The sequence below is a fragment of the Canis aureus genome, chromosome 3, assembly GCF_053574225.1.
Source record: "Canis aureus isolate CA01 chromosome 3, VMU_Caureus_v.1.0, whole genome shotgun sequence".
Lineage (NCBI taxonomy): Eukaryota > Metazoa > Chordata > Mammalia > Carnivora > Canidae > Canis > Canis aureus.
Genome location: NC_135613.1, coordinates 8775012 through 8796261, shown reverse-complemented (window position 1 = coordinate 8796261; position 21250 = coordinate 8775012). Strand labels below are relative to the sequence as shown.

At 40.4% G+C, this 21250-nt stretch overlaps 2 protein-coding genes across 2 annotated transcripts in view; both read right to left on the bottom strand.

Moving 5' to 3' along the window:
* Window positions 1–9768: 9768 nt before the first annotated feature.
* Window positions 9769–21250, bottom strand: part of NIP7 (nucleolar pre-rRNA processing protein NIP7) — a 120424-nt gene continuing 108942 nt past the window's right edge. The window contains exon 5 of the mRNA XM_077888526.1: window positions 9769–9861. Coding sequence (XP_077744652.1) covers window positions 9784–9861 — 78 coding nt within the window. The 3' untranslated portion in view covers window positions 9769–9783. The remainder of the gene's footprint in view (window positions 9862–21250) is intronic.
* The window catches only part of CYB5B (cytochrome b5 type B), a 39207-nt gene continuing 33604 nt past the window's right edge, over window positions 15648–21250 (bottom strand). Inside the window, exon 5 of the mRNA XM_077888555.1 lies at window positions 15648–19395. Coding sequence (XP_077744681.1) covers window positions 19305–19395 — 91 coding nt within the window. The 3' untranslated portion in view covers window positions 15648–19304. The remainder of the gene's footprint in view (window positions 19396–21250) is intronic.

Genomic DNA, 21250 nt, shown 5'->3' with positions numbered 1-21250 from the left:
CTGCTTTCTTTTGGATCCAGGATCCACCCCTGACCCAGTCAACTGTGGCAAAGGGGCAGAATCCCACTATGCAAAATGCCTGCTAGGGACAAACATCATGAAACTAAATGGGACTATGGTTGTTGGCAGTCAGCCCATGGAAATCGAATTCCAAGAGATGTAGAGTCCTGCGAGGACAGCTCCTCAAACAGGGGGAAGAAATAGTGGAAGAACAGATAATCCAATGTCAACTCTTATGTAATCTACTCCTTGTAACCCCTTGTAACAACCCAATGAGATGATGTCAATATCCTCATCTTACAGATAGAGATTGAGAATCAGATAGGACCCAGTTTCTCAATCATGGCACCACTGACATTTTGGACTGAACAATTCTTTGTGGTAGGGGGCTGTCCTGTGCACTGTAGGATGCAGTATGGCCTCTGCCCACTGGATACTAACGATACTCCTCTAGTGGTGACAATCAAAAAATATCTCCATGTGGGGTGCCCGGTGGCTCAGTCGGTTGTCTGCCTTCGGCTCAGGTCATGATCTTAGGGTCCCCGCTCAGTGGAGAGTCTGCTTCTCTCTCTCCCTCTGTGCTCTCATGCTCCCCATCTCAAGTAAATAAATAAAATCTTAAAAATACAATCTCTACATTGCCAGATGTCCCCTGGAGTGGAGAACCACCAACGGAGGCTAAGTGGATTGCATAACACTAGTAAGTCAGAGACAGGAATCAAACCCAGGTGTTGGTGACTTGAGAGCCTTCTCTTAGTCACTGTCTCTCCTAGGATCAGATGTAACTCACCTCCCTCACAAGATGGTAATGAGGTTATAATGATGTGCGAGCACCCTGAAGTTAGGTGGAACATATTGCCTCCACATTCTTTTTGTGCTTCTAGTTCTGTGGATCGATGTGGCTGCTCAAACAGCACAGGACTCTCTTCTATCAGGAATTTGAATACCAAGGCCTGATCATCAACCAACCATACTTCCCACTTAGTTTCACAATGAGATTCCTCTTCAAATCCTCTTACGAAGATTGGTATTCCCAGACTCTTGCTGTCTCATGTTCAATTCTACTTTCCATCCAACCTATGATGTATGGTAACCTTCCTTAGCTAGTTTGCTTCTAGAGGAGTCAAGTCCTCTTCCAGCTAATTGGGTCCCCAAAGCCCATATGTTCGTCTTCCACCAAAAAAAAAATAAAAAATAAAATTAAAAAAAAAAAAAAAAAAAAAAAACAACACCTGATGAAGCATGTTACATCTCTTCCTTCATGCACTAGAGGTCTCGATAAACTCGGTGGTTTCCATGGAATGGACTCCCCTGTAACTAAAAGGCTTCTCTGAGAAAAAATAAAATAAGACAAAATCAGAGAGGGAGACAAACCATAAGAGACTCTTAATCACAGGAAACAAACTGAGGGTCGCTCGAGGGGAGGTTGGTGGGGGATGAGGGATCTGGGTGATGGGCATTGAGGAGGGCATGTGATGTAATGAACACTGGGTGTTATATAAGACCAATGAATCACTGACCTCTACCTCTGAAACCAATAATACATTATATGTTAATTAATTTAATTAAAATTAAAATTAACAAATAATAAAAATAAAAGAGGGAAGCCCTGGTGGCTCAGCGGTTTGGCACCGCCTGCAGCCGAGGGCGTGATCCTGGAGACCTGGGATCAAGTCCCATGTGGGGCTCTCTGTATGGAGCCTGCTTCTCCCTCTGCCTGTGTCTCTGCCTCTCTCTCTCTGTCTCTATGAATAAATAAATAAAATCTTTAAAAATAAATAAATAAAATAAAAGGCCTCTCTGAGAATGCGGCTTGACAAAGCCCTTCATGGACTGCCTCTAATCTGTTAGTTTTTATTTGGGTTTTTCATATTCATTGTGACTGAATTCTAAAAACAATGAAGTCCTTCATTTGCAAGGCTTTGAGGCTCTCCCATCTGAACCAAAAAGGAAAACATTTTGGCTGAGATTAGAGTGGGTTGGCCACGTGCTAGCGACAGGAGGTCCTTATGGTGAGCTTCTGGAAGTTTATGAAAGAAAATGTGTCTCCAGCTTATTTTGATTGCCTAATAAAATGACCACAGTATGCCATTCATATCCTTCCAGTCAAGATATAGCTTGTTTGGGTTATAATATAATGTTTTTTAGTAAACTTTTCGTAATAAAGATTTATTTATTTGACAGAAAGGAGGGAGGAAAAGAGAGAGAGAGAGAAAGAATGCATAAGCAGAGGGAGCTGCAGAGAGAGAGAGAGAAAGGGAGAAGCAGGCTCCCCTCGCAGAGGGGAGCCTGACATGGGGCTCCATCCCAGGACCCCGGGATCATGACCAAAGCTGAAGGCAGATGCTTAACCGACTGAGCCACCCAGGTACCCCTTTAGTAAAGTTTTTAAATTGAAGTACAACAAAAAGACACACAAGTCAGAAAATCACAAATATCTAGTTTGATGAATTTATCTTAAAGTACACACACCCATATAACCACTACCTGGATCAAGAAAACACTAGCATTCCAGAAGCCCCTCTCAGAATCCCCTTCTGGTCACTATCCCAGCCCTCTCCCTAAATGTAACCACAATAATTTTAATCTCACGACCTCCATATATTTTATGTATCCGATGGCCCAGACAATTATTTCTGGAGGGCAAAGTTAATCAGAAGCTGGGAGAATTGTTTCTCCATGAGTCATTCTTAAGAACAGTTCATCAGTGAGGATGCTTCCAGCTGCAAGTAATAGAAACCTCAGCTCAAACAGCTTACACAATGAGAAAATTTATGATCTCCACATAAATGAAGTCCTAGGGCAGAGGGAGCTTCAGGGTTAATTGAATCAGAGGCTCAAGTCAACAAAGCCCCATGTTCTTTTCATATCTCCACTCGGCCATTGTGGTGTCTGCCGGTAGCAGGACAGCAGTACTTTCTGTGACTCTTCCGAGCGGAAGCTTCTTCCAGAGAAGAAGCTGGTGAGGATGCGGACACATGTGCAACGAATCAGGCCAGGAGACAGGATTGCCCAATTCCTCTAGACTTACCACATAGGATGGGATGGAGGTCCACTCCAACGCTTCCTATGGAATGCCATGTAGAACTAATGGAAAATGTCAGACTTGACTCATCTATAAACCTGCTTTATAGTACAAAATGGTAACAAAGGTTATAAAGAGTGGAGGTTTGTGGCTGAAGGTACTGTTGGAGATTCAAGGTTACAGGTAAGTAGCTCTCTGTGAGGAAAAAATAAATTGACCGTGGCAAGATAAACACAGCAGCTCCTGCCCTCTCTCCTCTGAACGTCAGTGATCCTTCCTCTCAGAATTGCCTGTTTGGGCACTGAGTCATAAACATCATTTTAAAAGTTACCGGGATAGTGTCTGTTACCAGTTATGTTGATCACAAGACATAATGTTTCAGTATACACTTAGGACAAATCCTACTTCTTTACAAATCACATGATGGCAAGCAGCACACATGGGAAGGCTATTTAAATGCTACCAGGTGTGTGAGTCACGGCTCCTCAAAGGACTCCAGTTCTTTCAGTGACCTTGATAATACCCACCTGCCATTTAGTCCCCCTAGAAGTTTGAATATCCTCAATGTTAAAATCCCTATGTTATTTATATTTTTAAAAAAGATTTTATTTATTCATGAGAGACACAGAGAGGCAGAGAGATGCAGGCAGATGTGGGACTCAATCCCAGGACCCCGGGATCATGACCTGAACCAAAGACTGATGAGATGCTCAACCACTGAGCCACCCAGGTGCCACCCAAATCCCAATTTTAAAATAAATATTATGAGTCATACATATATATATGTATTAATATTCATCTGCATAAAGTAGTTGAAAATGTAACATGTTTACATTTCTTTTATCACTGTGCTAGTCACGTATTATTTGAATACTAGTGAATACCTGTGGTGGAATTTATCATCAAAGAAGATCCGGGTAAGCAAGCTATATGCACCAGTGAGAAACAATCATAATCATGATGTACAATAGTCATATTCTTTCTGTTAAATGGTAAAATGTGTGTGTATGTATACAATATGACAAATAGCAGATAGGTTTCAAAGATAAGGTATTACACTGGATATGTATGTAAATTTTATATATGTAAGTATATGTGCACCAATAATTTCACATTATGTAAAGAAAACAAAGGGTCTTTAAATAATCATTCCTGTGGGATGCCTGGGTGACTCAGTCGGTTAGGCGTCTTCCTTTGGCTCAGGGCATGATCCTGGGGTCCTGGGATCTAGCCCCACATCAGGCTCCCTGCTCCTTGGGGAGTCTTCCTCTTCCTCTCCATCTGCCTCTCCCTCAGCTCATGCTCTCTCTCACTCTCTCCCAAATAAATAAATAAATAAATAATCATTCATAGTGGATAAATACACAACTGATACTATTCCCAGCACCAAGAAAGAATGAACACTTTCTTTCTTTCTTGGTTCTTCAGGGCAACTCCAACTGAAGAGTAAAAATTCCAACACATCCTTCAGAAAAATACATACTACAAAACTAATATTCTTTTTTTTCAAGATTATTTATTTATTCATGATAGACAGAGAGAGAGAGAGAGAGGCAGAGACACAGGCAGAGGGAGAAGCAGGTTCCATGCAGGGAGCCCGATGTGGGACTCGATCCAGGGACTCCAGGATCACGCCCTGAGCTGAAGGCAGGCGCCAAACCACTGAGCCACCAGGAATCCCTAAATGCACATTCTAATATGAGAAAGTACATCAAGTGCACTTGATCTCAACAGGCCTAACACCCCCCGCCCCGGTTTCAGAAACTGTATTCTCTTTCTTACTAAAGTGAAAATATAAAATCCTATGATCATCCATCATTTTAAATGTGTTCTATTATCCAACAACCTTACAATAACCCCTGGATGTTCGAATGTTTGTTCTTGTTAGAATTTCAGTTCTTTCTCAAGAATAACATGAGGTATATACGTTTACTATTCCTTTGTATGTCAACTGGGAGTGTGTCTTTTATTTATAATCCCAAACTACCTCAGTTTGCCTTTTGGTGTTGGTTAGGCCTTTAAAAAAAAAAAAAAAAGATTTATTTATTTATTTATTTATTTATTTATTTATTTATTTATTTAAGAGCAAGTGAGAGAGCACGCATGCACGCTCATGCAAGTGGGGGAGGGATAGAGGTTGAGGAAGAAAATCCCAAGCAGACTCCTCACTAAGTGCAGAGCCCAAGGTGGGGCTCAATCTGACAACTCTTAGATCATGACCTGATCCGAAACCAAGAGTCCAACACTAACCAACTGAGCCTCCCAGATGCTCCTGGGCTAGGACTTTTTGAAATAAGTTGAATACTTCATGATGCCAAGACCCCATAGACAATTAGAAAATACAGATCTTCTAAGGAGGATCCCAAATGATACAAAGAAGCCCATTAATTTGCTCTACAAAGGTCAGATCAAGGTTGTAGAGATTTAAAAAATACTCTTTTCTGCCATGCCAGCAGAGGGCACATATTCTACTTCACTGTACAGTAGTTCCCTCTTCTTGACAACTAAGTTTCAAGATCCCCAGAGGATGCTTGAAACTGCAGATAATACCAAATCCTATGTGATTTTCCTATACATAAACATGTATGATATAGTTTAATCTATAAATTAGGCACTATAAGAGACTAACAACAATAACTAATAATTTAAAAAAGCAATTTTAACAATAAACTGTAATAAAAGTTATTGGGAATGTGGTCTCTCTCTCAAAATATCTTACTGTACTTTACATACCCACACACTCATCTTCTTCTTGTGATGATGTGAGATGATAAAATGCCTACATGATGAGACAAAGTGAGGGGGATGACAGTCATTGTGAGAATGTTAGGTTATGACTGACCTTCTGACCATACTTCAGAAGCAGGATCATCTGCTTCCTGACCACAGGTGACCTTGGGTCACTGAAATCGCAAAAAAGAGAAACCACGGATAAGGGGAGGTGGGGAGACTATCCAACCAAGCAGATGGATTCTGAGCACCTACTATGTGTAGAACATAGAACATTGCATTAGGCTGGGAAGTGACTAAGTGTGCTGCCCAATCCCCAGCCTCAAGGACACTACAGTCTAGTTGAGAAGAGGAACACAGGAACTAGTCTGGCACCAAAGAATAAAATGGTCATGCATGTGATAGGCACTCTAAGAAAGGAGAAGTCAGGGGATCCCTGGGTGGCTCAGCAGTTTAGCGCTGCCTTTGGCCCAAGGTGTGACCCTGGAGACACAGGATCGAGTCCCACATCAGGCTCCCTGCATGGAGCCTGCTTCTCCCCTCTGCCTGTGTCTCTGCCTCTCTCTGTGTGTCTCTCATGAATAAACAAATAAAAATTTTTAAAAAAAAACTAAAATAAATTAATTTAAAAAAAAAAAGAAAGGAGAAATCAGTGGATGTGAGTAAAATGAGGTTTCATGGGGAAAATGAGACCTAGCATTTGACCGCAGCCTGGGTAGGATTCAGCTAGGCCAACGTGGCAAATGTGCTGCCCATCCACTGCCACTCTTTGTACCTTCGGCAGGCATTGCGAATCAAAGCCAGTGTGGCTCCACTTTCCACTGAGCTCCAGCCCGAATTCAGTGCTACTGGCAACCCAGACCAGTTAACAGGAATCAAAACTCAATTGCATTTAGCCTTAGGAATGGGGTGGGAGGTGGATATTCTGGCTCATGGAGAACTTTCAAGGATATAAAAGGTGAGAAAAGGGCAAGTGGAAGTAGAAGATGGGGAGTGGCTGGCTGAGAGCAGGGTATCTAGGTAACCAAATGTGATAGGTAGTATTGGGTCAAGTCATATAAGATATTGAAAAATTAGCAGTTCTTGAATAAAGAATGTGTTTGAGAAAGGCTTGGAAGAAATATGCATAGCAAATACAGAAGATGACTGGGTGCACCTACTTTTTTAAAAAGTCTTAAGAAAGAGCCCAAACCTCTGCATAAACTTAAGGGTGATCATTCTTCTCACAAACAAAAGATTTCATAAGCATCCTGAATTCTAGGTTAGAAGACATATTCCTTTAGAAAGCATTGTTGCACTGTGTTCTCATCTACGGTGCTGCTGTTCACCGATACCGGTTTCCTGATTCTTTTTAAGTGATTTTTTCCCCCCCTCTTTGGAAGCTTTCAGGAGAGTGGTTCTCAACTGTCATCAAGAATCAGGTTCCCTTTAAAAAAATAAATAAATAAAGAATCCTGCTCCCTCAAAACAGAGATTCTGTTTTCATTGATCTGTGGCAGGACCGGATATTAGCATTTCTTAATGTTTCACAGTGATTTCAAGATGATCCAAAGTGTTACCATGGTCTGTGTTTTGGACTTTATCCTTATCCCTTCTATTCTAAAATTCCACAATGATCAGAGTGGGAGTCCTTTTTTTATTCTTCCGAGCATTCAGACGTCCTTTCCAGCTCAAAAACCATAATCATTAGTTCTGGGATGTTTTCTTGCATTATTTCTGTGATAATGTCTTCATTGTTCATTTCCAGATCGTCTATTGAGATAGGGTACCTCTTTGTATAAACCTCTCATTTTCAATCTTTTCCTTTCTGTTCTATCTTGTGGGAGGATTTCTTTCTTTTTATTTTCCAACCCTGCTATTGCTTCCCTTTTTATTTCTGCTCTCACTAAAACAAAAACAAAAACAAAAACTCAACCAAACAAAAATCTTTTACTTTGAAATAATTTTAGGCTTACAAAGATTTGCAAAAATTGTACAGAGTTCCCAAATAAACTTCATAAAAGCTTACTCTAATGTTAATATCTTGCATAACCAAAGTGCAATTATCAAAACTGAACAATCAACATTGTAAAAGTGCTATTAAGTATAGACTTTATTTGAATGTCACCAGTTTTTCCACTGGTAACAAGGAAAAAGAACATTATCTTTTTCTGTTCCAGGACCCAATCCAGGATCCCACACTGCATTTAGCTGTCCTTCCTCCTTCATCACCTTCCCTTCCCCCAATCGGTGACAGTTCTTGTCTTTCACAACCTTGACAACTTTTGAATACTGGTCAGTGGTTTGGTAGACTGTCCTCCAATTTGGGTCTGATTATTTTCTCATGTTTAGATTGAGGTTACAAATTTTGGGGAATCCAGTAGAGGTGATGTGCCCTTCTCAATACATCATTTCAAGGATACGTGATGTTATTTATTGCTGGTGGTGTCTGCCAGCTTTCTTCACTGTAAAATTACTGCTTTTCTCTTTGTGATTAGTAAATGCTTTGAAAGAGATACTTTGTGGCTGGGTAAATATCGGATTTCTTCTTAAGCCTTTGTCTACTGGCTTTAGCATTCATTGGTAGCCTCAAGTTTGTAATTTTTAGAATTCTTATTCTCTTAATGTCCCTTTTTAAATAGCATTCTATGTTTGTCTTCATGGATATAGATATCCATGTTGTCTTCATGGATGTATCCATGACGTTATCAGGGGTTGTTTTTTTGGGGGGAGGGGGGCTGCTTTTCTCCTGCCTTATCTCTTCCTCTGACTTTTTCTCTATTTGTTTTGGTCTCTATTATGTTAAGGCTGTCCAAAAATGGTTGATAGTCCTTGGCTCTCCACTCATATTCAACTGTTAAGCAAGGCACTATAAATCTTTTCAGATGCTTTGCATCAGCAAAGCTTGTTGATTGAAGGATTTCACTGCAGGGTGAACATGTGGAAGCCACCAAACGTCACCATCTGTAGATCTTCTCTTGAATTGGTGAGTTTCTCCAGGGAGGAATCTTAACTGTATTCTAGGAGCCAAGGGGTGTGGGTGGAGGAGGTCTTAGCAATTTGTATGAGCTTCCACTTAATCCCCACTTTCCGCTCCATACTTGCTACCGCCCTCAGCTTTGTCTTGTAATATTACGTCAGGGTTCTTTCAGGTTCAACTTTGCCCAGGATTAGACCTCTAACTTTCATCAGATGGAGAAACAGCTGCCTCACTGTGCAGGCTAGGTTTGACAGAGGAGGTCTATGTGTGTGTGGCAGAGGCGGGGGTGGGGGGGGTGCAGTAGTTAAACTCAGTTTTCAAGGCTGCTATACAACTTCTACCCTCACAGGTAAACAGTGCTTCCCATTTATGAGTTTTTTAGGGATCTGTGGTGTGACTTCATTCCTATTGGCTTTTCCTCCTGTAGGCATTTAGATTGTTTTCTATACTCTTCTAAGTTTGTTGGTCTTCCACCTTCCAAAAATGTCTTGAGATCTTTCATCAGCTGAAGTGTACTCTCTCATTCACTTTGTCTTTGTGGATTTATATCATTCTTTATTCCTTACTCTCATTATTCGTGTGGCTTTTGGAAGGGAGCAGAGATGAACAAGTTTATTCAAACTACCATGTTCAATCAGAACCCCATTTTTTTAGGGTGATCAAAAAATAATTTAAAGGGGAACCTGGCTGACTCAGTCAGTATAGCATGCAACTCCTGATCTCGGGGTTGTGAGTCTGAGCCCCCGTTGGGTGTAGACATTACTTAAATAAACTTTTAAAAAATAAAATAAGTAAATAAATAAAATTTTTACAAAACAATCTAAGGGCATCTGGGTGGCTCAGTCAGTTGATCATCAGACTCTTGATTTTGGTTGAGATCAGGATCTCAGGGTTGTGAGATCGAGCCCTGTGTTGGTTTCTGTGTTCAGCAGGGGGTTTGGTTAAGATTCTCTCCCTCTGCCCCTCCACTGCTTGTGCCCTGTCTTAAAAAAGAAATTTAGGGACGCCTGGGTGGCTCAGCGGTTTAGCACCTGCCTTTGGCCTAGGGCATGATCCTGGAGTCCCAGGATCAAGTCCTACATTGGGTTCCCCACAGGGAGCCTGTTTCTCCCTCTGCCTGTGTCTCTGCCTCTCTCTCTCTCTGTATCTCTCATGAATAAATAAAAATAATAAAAAATCTTTAAAAAAAAAAGAATAACTTTATAATAAAGAAACCTAATAAACACTACCTCAGTCCATTGAGGTCAACATCAATGGTCATAAGTCATATTGATAGTATACCCCCCTTGTGATAAAAATGGCATTTTACCTCTGTAGCCTTCCTTCCACTGCCCCCATCCCCTGCCTGCAACCCTACAACCTCTGTCTATAATAAGAAAAATATCAAGTTCCAAGGCACCTGGGTGGCTCAATCAGTTGAACATCTGCCTCTAGTTCAGATCCTGGGATAGAGCCCCACATCAGGCTCCCTGTTTAGTGAAGAGTTTGCTTCTCCCTCTCCTCCTGGCTCATGCTCATTCTCTCAAAAAAGTAAAATCTTAAAAACACTGAAAAAAAATATCGAGTTCCAACAGATGGCATCCTACAATGTACCTAATCAGTACTCAAAATTATCAAGGTCATCAAAAAACTAGAGTCTGTGAAATTGTCACAGTCAAGAGGAGCCAAAGAAAACATGATGACTAAATGTGATGTGCTATTCTGAAGATTTTTTTTTTTTAAAAGGCACTATGTAAAAGGTGAGGAAATACAAATAAAGTATGGACTTTAATTGTAAAAATGTATCATAAGCTGTTCATAGGGGACAACAGGTGCCCACTTTATGAGAACTCTGTATTATGTGCATAGTTTTTCTGTAAACTTAAAACTGTTCTAAAAAATAAAACTTAAAATATTTATACAAAACCAATAAATATTGGCAGCTCAATCTATTTACAGAGAAAACAGGATGGTTTGTGGGCATGCATAGGTGAATGGGGTTTTTGGTTATTAGTGATGTGGGCAACATTAGGATTCATCTCAAAATTCTACTTGGGAGTCCTAGATAGTTCTTCAGCAAATCCGGCTATGGTTGTTCATTCAGACACAGCGTGATAAATCATAATGAATCTACTTAGCTTAGCCTTCCTTATCACCCAGCTTAACGCGAGGCACCCTGAGAAATGCAGAAGACAGAAGACCTTTCCTTCAGAGCTCACAGTCCATTACTGAAGACACTTGAATACACATGTACACACACAGTGTGTGATTGTAGCATCTGCCTTGGGTAACTGCTTCCCATATGATCTCCCTCCCATTCAAACCTGGGTCCCCAGGCCCTTGATGGGACCAGAAGCAGACACTGTGGTATTACCTGGCCAACTATGTTCTCATTTATAGGAATTAATTTCCATTAGACATTTGGACTGGAAATTATTATAGCCACCTTGGTTGCTACTGATCTTCTGATTTCTAGTCCTAGTTCCTCCTGAAGTCCAACTATGCTTCCTACACTTGAGTTCCATCAGATATTCATAACTGATTCATAACAAATAGGTTCCCTTCCACCTATATTAGCTTATATAGGTTTACCTTATTCTATGAAAAAAAATAATTGAGGTGCCTTGGTGGCTCAGTCCATAAAGCATCTGACTCTTGAACTCAGCTCAGGTCTTGACCTTAGGGTTGTGAGTTCAAGTCTGGCATTGGGCTCCATAGTGGGCATGGAGCCTACCTTAAAAAAAGGAATAAAAAGAGAGGCATGTAGGTGGCTGTTCATGAGGCATCTGATTTTGGCTCCAGTCATGATCTTGGGGTCCTGGGATTGAGTGGGGCTCCACTCAGCAGGGAGTCTGCTTCTCCTTCTCTTTCTGCTCCTCCCCCTACTGGTGCTCTCTCTAATAAATAAATGGAATCTTTGGGGGGGGGGGAGAATCTGTGTATCTTTTTAAAGTGAATAATATTTCTTCTTTCCAAAGATATTTAGCACAGAACAAAAGGTGAGTTTCTGGCCTATGATAACTAGGGTATACTTGGGAGAGGCCGAATCCTTACAGACATTACCAAGGCAGGCATTTACGGTTAGATGGATTGCAGAGGCCATAGTGGTCAGTATATGGGTCTCAGAAACCAAATTTGAACGAGCTTAAGACAAAAAAACAAATTTACTGACTCATATGTGAAAGGTCCAGAGGTAGAACGTAGCCTTAAATGAAAGCCAACAAAGATGTTCAAACAGAACTCCACTAGTTTACATGGATGGTCCAGATCATAAACAAATTGGCTTTACTTCTTCCAAACATTTTCTAGGACGGACTAAAGGGTACATTTTTGTACCACGCTACTTTAAAGTGAAAAGAAGCAGAGCTGAGGTGTTAGCTTATAAAACACAAGGCAAAGTGGTTCAATGAAGGGCAGGGCAGGGGTTAGGATAAGACTTAAGGAAAAACTCAAGAGATTTTTTAAAGGATTCAGGGGAAAAAGGGAGGTCAGATTGGGAGTTTGGAAAGCTTATGCTCTTGTGCTGTTCAGGGTGTAGCTTCCCATTTCTTTATTTGTTCTTTCTTGGGTAGTTGTCTCTGGGGGCAGATTTGTGAGAAACTTCATTTTTACTGTGGACACCATCCTGTTGCTCTGTAAGGTAACACAGCTTCCTCTTTCTGAAAAACTCAGATGAGGAAGCAAGGTAAAAAAAACAAAACAAAACAAAACAAACAAAGGTAATCTTCACTAAGGAAAAGTGAAATTCAAGCACCTGGGTTTCTTTGTGTTTCTCTTTCCCAGGCCATGTGGTTTTAAAGTGAATATCAGTGTTTCAGTGATAGAGATGAGGACCAGGAGCAAACAAGAGGAAACGGCTTTGAGACTGGCACCAATAAAAAAATGCCATATCACACCCATTACAAACAGCATTTGTTATTTACTTTATGTTGTGCTTCTTTTAATCATACATAAACTTGAATCATCCTTTCATGGTGTAACAATCTCAAAACCTGGAAATAACAATGTCCAAACCATAAGGTACTGGCATAAAGTACAGGATTTCCATTGCTCAGATGTCCACATGATTTGTAGAGATAGGTTCCAAAGATGCTAAGTTCCAGCCAACCAATTACCAATTCTCATTTAAAAAATATAAATTTAGGGATGCCTGGGTGGCTCTGCAGTTGAGCATCTGCCTTTGGCTCAGGGCGTGATCTCAGAGTCCCAGGATCGAGTCCCGTATTGGGCTCTCTCCATGGAGCCTGCTTTTCCTCCCTCTTCCTATGTCTCTGCCTCTCTCTGTGTGTCTCTCATGAATAAATAAATAAAATCTTAAAAAAATAAATATAAATAAATAAATAATATAAATTTAGAAGCACCTGGATGGCTCAGTTGGTTAGGCATCTGACTCTTGGTTTTGATATTTTTTTATTTTTAATTTTTTTTTAAAGATTTAATTTATTCATGAGACAGAGAGAGAGAGAGAGAGAGAGGGACACAGGCAGAGGGAGAAGCAGGCTCCATGCAGGGAGCCCAACGTGGGACTCGATCCTGGATCCCCAGGATCAGGCCCTGGGCCAAAGGCAGGCGCTAAACCACTGAGCCACCCGGGGATCCCCTGACTCTTGGTTTTGGCTCAGGTCATGATCTCAGGGTCATGAGAGTAAGCCCTGCATTGGGCTCTGCACTCAGCAAGGAGTCTGCTTCAGGATTCTTTCTCTCTGCCCCTCCCCCTGCTCATTCATGCAAGTTCTCCCTCTCTCTAAAATGAATAAATCTTTTTTAAAAAAATTGTATCTAATGGGATCCCTGGGTGGCGCAGCGGTTTGGCGCCTGCCTTTGGCCCAGGGCGCGATCCTGGAGACCCGGGATCGAATCCCACGTTGGGCTCCCGGTGCATGGAGCCTGCTTCTCCCTCTGCCTGTGTCTCTGCCTCTTTCTCTCTCTCTGTGTGACTATCATAAAAAAAAAAATTGTATCTAATAATGTAGTTCAAATCCAAATTCTCATTAATGTTTTCAAGAGACTTTTTTGCAAGGGATGCAAGGATCATTTTGAACAAGCTGTTTCTAGTGAAACAACATCTCTTCAACAACCAAGATTTTTTTTTTTTTTTTTTTTTTAATTTGTGATAGTCAGAGAGAGAGAGAGGCAGAGACACAGGCAGAGGGAGAAGCAGGCTCCATGCACTGGGAGCCCGACATGGGATTCGATCCTGGGTCTCCAGGATCGCGCCCTGGGCCAAAGGCAGGCGCTAAACCGCTGCGCCACCCAGGGATCCCAACAACCAAGATTTTTTTAGGGACTCCTAAGACAGTGGCTATTTTTTAGTAATCTACTAATTCAGAGAAAATGATTATTATTGATCCCATTTCATTGACCATACACAGAAGCACCTATATATGAGAATTAGTAGTAGATACACTGAGCACATTAATTCTTGTACAGTTGAAGCTTGTTTTTTTTTTTTTTTTTAAGATTTATTTATTTATTTATTCATGAGACACAGAGAGAGAGAGAGAGTGAGAGAGAGGCAGAGACACAGGCAGAGGGAGAAGCAGGCTCTACACAGGGAGCCCAACGCAGGACTCAATCCTGGGACTCCAGGATCACGCCCTGGGCCGAAGGCAGGCGCTAAACCGCTGAGCCACCCAGGGATCCCCGAAGCTTGGTTTTTAGAACCATCAGTAGAGGAAATAGAGAGTCTAGGACTAGATTTGGATCTAAACTCTAGATCTCATCTTAGCTATGTGGCCTCAGGCAAGTTGTTGGTAAAATTTAGATACCTCCATCTACTGTGTAAGGATGCTTATAAGGGTAAGGATCAGATATGCTATCAAAGGTACTGCATGGCACATAGCAGGTGGCACATAAATAAATAGTATTATAGCTGTATCCTCATGTTTCATCTGAAAGCAAGTCTAATCTTTCCTGGATGCGTTATAAAAGAATTAAGTTTTTTAGGAGCACCCGGCTGGCTCAGTTGGTGGAACATAAAACTGTTGGTCTTGGGGTTGTGAATTCAAGCCCCACATTGGTTGTAGAGATTACTTTTTAAAAAGTCTTTAAAAATTAATTTTTTTAAATGCTGGAATATATGTGATTAAGTTGACTTGTCCTTTCAATACAAGGACCAGTACAGGTATCTTTTAAGTAAATTAATGTTAGGTTACCAAAAATATCTGCAATTACCAACAGTTTAATAGACTGTGTGGGTATTTCTTACCTTAAATTTACATAACTGGAATCGCAATCTTCTGCCTTAGGCTTTCAGGAAAAAAACCAGGATTTCTCAAGCACCTGCCAAATACTCAGTATCATGAAGAGTGTAGTCATATGAATTATTAGGACTGGAGATTAAACATTAGATTCAAACATTAGTAGTAAGAATGGGACTATCCTTTCCTGTAATTCATGTGACAGTGAAATAACCAAGCCCTAATGAACGATATCTCTTTAGTAATGTTAGAAGGCTATCAGTAGGTTTTAAAAGTAATTACAAAAATTGTTTATTTCCCTTGTTTAATTAACGCAGTCGCTAGAACTTCAATCTCAGTGTTTAATTTTCCCCCAACAGTTTAGCTATGTCCAAGAAAAACAAGCATTTGAAGACTGGCATTGCAGATAACAAAATATTATTACCTTGTACTGGCTTCTCCTTACCAGATGGTTTCAGTAAAAACAGAACTCCCAATTGGTCTACTTGGTTGCCACTTCATGTCCATTAATACAACCAAAGTCTTGATTTTTGCCTCCTGTGATTCTCAACTGAGCAACTAACTTCAAAGAAAGAGCAGCAGAAGGAGTACTAAAGAACCACAAAACTCTCCATAAACTTACACCAAATACAACATTAGCACAGATACAGGTGACTTTCATGCTTCTCAATTTCTTTTCTTCCAGAACACCCTAGGATTACAGAGCCAACACTTCTGCTTTAAAAAAAAAATTAATAACTGTAGTCAGGGCAAGAAAAGGAAAACAGTATCTTTATTGTGTGTAGTTCTAACAAACATTCACTGTGTGCACATTCCAGCAGAAAGAGACAAAGATCTTTGTTCCAAATATGCTGAAATAAAATAGGTAAACAAACTCCATTATTGAATACACAAAAAGGAATGTTAATATTACTCGTTCACAGTTGAGGGTGAAGTAAAAAAGAAAGGAGGTTAAATAGTCATAATATTTTGCCCAACGAGCACATGTAGACTATAGGTACAGAAGAGCAGCTCCTAAACCTTATGAGTAAGATGCTAGATATTGGGTAGGTAACTTGACAAATACCTCTCTGCTTTCTGGAACCTCCCTCTGAAATCACCCCCACAAATTCCAAACCAGGCCCTTTCAGAGAACAACAGCCAAATGTGAACTAAACTCCCCATTACTCTTGTGATATCTGGCAACAGAATGAGATGGTTTAAAAAAAAAAAAAAAGTCCAAAAAAAAAGTCAATCTCTTGTTGAGACAAGACACGTCTGAATCTATTTCTCCCAGGGAAGGAAGTAATGAACATTAATATTTCTGCATTTCAATCTCCTAAATGGAATTTAATCAGATAGGTATCGCTTGTGACTTGAAGCATGAGATACCATAAGTAATGATATACCTGGCCTATAAGTATAAAGCCTTTCTCATTGCTTCACATCGGAACTAAATGAGTATAAACTCAACAATGCTCTTGTCTAACAACACATGCGTTTATGGCAACTGCTAAAAGAACTTTACAGGCTCAAATTATAGGTTCCAATGGATTTTTGTTTCTGTTTAAGAGGTTACATAAGAATTAAACACAGTATCAACTTTGTCCCTACCACCTTCTTGTCTTTACAAACGTGGAGGTATTTAGAAACCAAAACCAGTGACCAAGGGGCAGCGCTAGGAAATTTTGGAGACCTGGTACTAATATCCCCATTTGGGCGGCACACATTTTCCCTCCTCTCCTTTGTGATCTCCAGCCATCATGTGTACAGTGTGGTGTACGGCAGCAGCTAGTTCTCCTTGGGAACAAACAACCCACCACCCCAGAGACCAACTCTCAGGGGCCAATGGGGACTGGCTCCACTTGCTCTCCAAGGGGGTTTTCATGACCTACCAAAGTTGAGACTGTTACGAGAATTTGAGTCTACCTCTTAAAATAAGTCCTTTTTGATGGACTTGGCTAACATACTTTGTTACTTTACTGTTTACAAAAATCTCTGCAAATTCACACACCAGCTCTACCTTTTGCCTGGCTGTTCGTGCAGGCAGCAGAATAGCAGTAAATGGACTCCAAAGTGGTTTTTATAATACAAAGTGACATCAGTAGTAGATCAAAAGAAGCCCTGGGTATTGGACGGATTTCATGGATGGTAGAGACAAAGTCTGAAAATCTTTTCCTCTGGCTCTAAGTAAAAACAAGTCCAGATATAAACAGGAAAAGACAAGCAATTTTAAATAGAAAAACATACCTTTTGTGTTGGTGTTTACCTTAAAAATATTTTTTTTAAAAAACCACCAATTTTACTTAAGACTATCACTCTTTAACATTTCTTATAAGCCAGATGTTTTTCATTTAATTTTGGAGACTGCCAACATACTTTTAATTGATCCAAGTTATATGCTGGCTTAGTTTCAGCCTGAATGTTCCCCTTCCAGGTCCTCAATACTCCTTTGTTCTTCATTTCTACCCCAATGTGGCCCATGTAATCATGCAGCTTAATTATTATAGCAATTATATCCCAATTCTTATTCAAAGCAACCCTTCCTTATGTCTTCAAGTGGGAGGAGCATCATAGTCACACCACTTTTCTTACATAATAACCAAAGTTTTTTTTCAATATATTGTCTAAAAGTGGCATCTGATACAAAATATTTTCTAAAGATAAAAGTTTGACTATTCCCATATCCCTGATATATAAAAGTCTGCCAAAAAATCCCCTACAATTTCTCCATAATATCATGTCCGAGTGTTCAAATATAAGGTTAATATTATTTTGATGAATTCTGAATTCACTCTACTGCAGGACCTGTGCTGAACCTTTTTAAAAATAGTTTCCATGGGCGGACGCTGCTTTGCAGGGCACTTTCCTGTCTTGTCAACGCCGTGGCAAGCTGGCGGGGGGAGGGCTGCTGCAGAGAGGAGATACTGAGCAGTGCCCATGGACCTTCTAGAACCAAACTGCTCCTTGCTGCATAGAACAATGGCTCAGAAGCAAACTGGGATTCCTTAAAAGATGGGGAGAAAAATCACCACAGTTGTGTTGGCAAAAAACAGCCCATATGCTGTCTCCTCAGGTGCTTCCACAGAGAAAAAGAGGTGAAGTCAAGCCAGAGAAATTCCTGAACTAAGAAGAAACACTAACATAATTCTAAATAATGACCTACTCTTCGATTAAACATTCATCCAAGGAACAAAACTACTAGTTGGTTTTGGGTTCCCACCCCCACCAATGGAAAAACAGCAAAACCACAAATTAGAACCATGGAGGTAAAATACGGATGAAATAGAAAACATTCTGTTGTCATGCTCTCCCCCTTTCGAATGCCACTTGACTGTGGAAGTTATTTTACTGGGGCTAACAGAAGATCAAATACTGTGTCTTTGATCAAGCTGGGCTCTCTTGCTTTTATAAGCAAGAAAAAATTCACTAAGCAATAAATAAAAAAGCAGGAAAAACCCCTGGTAAAGTTCTACAGATAGAATTATAAATTTGTCCCTCACCAATGAAAGACAAGTGGAGGGAATAGAAAGAAGATGGCTAGAAAGTGGTGCCACACCAAAGCAGAGCATGACATCTTCAGGAAAGAGAGAGAGAAAAAAAAAAAAGAATGAAGTCTTTGGTGCTCTTCCTAAACTCCCGTCCTAAAGTAGTGTCTTCAATATTTTGCAAAAGAAAGAGGACTAGGAGTTCACCCTATTACCCCAATTCATCTCTCTCCCCCTCCTTCTCTCTCTCTCTACTCCCAAGAAACACAAGGGGAGCATGGTTCTGTCCAGCACCACTTGGCGGACTTGGGCGATGACAAGGGCTATCTGCTCCATGAACTTATTAGCAGGGAGGACAGAAGTTCATGGCCCTTCCTAGTTCTAACAAACATAAACAAGGAACAAGATCATTTGGCAGTTGTGTTTTAAGTCATAGGTGTGCAATTTTACTTCATTAATTAAGACCCTTATGATAAATAATAGAATTAAGTCAGAACTAAATATATATATACATATATATATTTACTTCAAAGGAAAATGAAAAAAGGAAAGCTTCAAAACCAGAGTGTGTTGCCCTGTTAAGAATGTCGAATGTGCATTCAAAGAATTGAAAAGCAGGCATTTTTACCAAAGGGCAATGTCACTAGGACATCTGGGATTGTAATTATAAAACAAAGTTGGGAAACGCAAAGGGGCTGGTGGAAGCCAGCAGAGAGAGGGGCCACTGGCAGGGACACAGAACAATGAGCAGGTGCTTTGGGAATAAGGCTCTGGGAAGTGAAGGGCTCTGGCCCCAGGTCTGGGGTGGATGTCCGGCCAACCATTTGGGCTCCAAAGGGGAAGCACATACTCGGCAGGATTCAAGAAGAGGGCATCGCTCGGCCTCCAAACAAGTCTCTAGCTCACACTCCCAATGGATATGCTTTCCAACTTCCACAGTCTCCTCAGGATGATTTGCTTTCCGACGTGTAGTAACGGTACAGGAAACCTAAGACAATGGCACCTATGATGGGCAAAATCCAATACGACCAGCAACTAGAAGTGGGGGGAAAGCAAAGAAGCCATGAACACCTGATACCAAACATTTGCTACCTTTCAACATGTACATTTTAATATTTCTTATAAGCAAAGAGTTTTGATTTACTTTGGGAAGTTTAACTGCTTTTATCACCCAAGTAGCAGGAAAAAAATAAAAATTTGGATTGGCATGATACTAATTTTTAAAAGAATAAAAAACAATATATAGTATGACACTAAAAATATACACATATGTACACACCTCTTTATATGTTTTTACAAAGACAAGTAGTGGTTATTTTTGGGTTACAAGATTGTGGATGGCTTCAATTTTTCCTCTTTGTGCTTTGTTTTTATATATTCTACAACTGACATTCTGAAGCAAGAAAAAAGCCACCGTTTTATAGATATAATTATAAATTTAGAAACAATATCATCAAATACAACTATTGGCAATGTTACATCTGTCTCATGTAGATTTTCTAAATTTAATCCTCACAACAACCCTATGAAATAGTTGCTACTATTACTCTCATATACGTAGAGAATACAAGCATCACACACAAAATCACAAAGCAAAGGGAGTAAACCAGTCTGATCCCAGATCCATCCTCTTAATCTCTAGTTAAGTTTGGACACTAACAAGGATATATATCGACACTGAACACATTGAAAAGTGAAATAAATGGCAGGTGGCTTAAGAAAAATTGGGGTGCCTGAGTAACTCTGTCGGTTAAGCAACTGACTTAGTTTTGGCCCAGGTCATGATCTAGGGGTCGTGGGATCGAGCCCTAATTGAGCCTGCTTGAGATTATCTCTCTCCCTCTTCCTCCTGCTCGAAAACAAATAAATAAATCTTAAAAAAAAAAAAAGTTAAATAAAGTTAAATAAATGGCAGTTGGCTTGAGAAGTCCTTCCTATAAGAGACTTTCCTTGGAAATTTTGGAATAAGTTGTCCCTCTTCTTAAAACAATTCTTCCCTGGGGCGCCTGGGTGATTTAGTCGGTAAAGCGTCTGCCTCTGGCTCTGGTCATGATCCTGGGGTCCTGGGATCGAGCCCCGCACTGGGCTCCCTGCTCAGTGGGAAGCCTGCATCTCCCTCTCACTCTGTGTGCACACTCACTCTCTCTCTCTCTCTCTCTTAAATAAATAAATAAAATCTTTAAAAAACCAACAATAATTCTTCCCTAATAAAGCTCCTTAGCACTGGTGGTCTTAAAGTGTAATTTCTCCATGATCCAAATGACCTGCATGCCCTTCTACTAAGACATGTCCAGCCTTAGTATTAAAAGGTTGTGAAGCCAATAAAACCAGCTAAGGTTCAATAACAAAAGTGATTCTCCTTGCCTAAACATGCCTAGCACTTTGTACATTTAAGTATGGCAGAAAGCTGTTCCAGAGAAGTTTAGAATGTCAGCCAAGTAGCTTTGTGTAAAGAAAAAGAAAGCAAGCAAATTGGCGTGTACAACAGCAATACTGCACATGGGAACTGTGAAGTAACGTCCCCATAAAGGTAATCAATTCAGATTATCTTGGAGAACAACCACAAGAGACAAAAGAGCTTGAAGGTAACGTCCTTAAGAAAACTCCAAAAAGAAATTCTTCAGTACAAAAGACTGAGAATGGTCGAGCACCAGTCCTCATACAATCCTCTATAATACTTGTCACTGGGACAGAAGCAGAGGAAATGGATTTACGCTGCACCAAAAGAATTTTAGGTTCAACAGAAACTTCCTGGCCACGAGACAGAACGTCTCTTGGAGATCTGCTCACGTTACTGCATGCAGTTGTGACTCATTTGTCTTTACTGCTTTGTAGTATTCCACTTTATGAATACACCAGAATTTTATGATATACCAGAATGGATTCATTT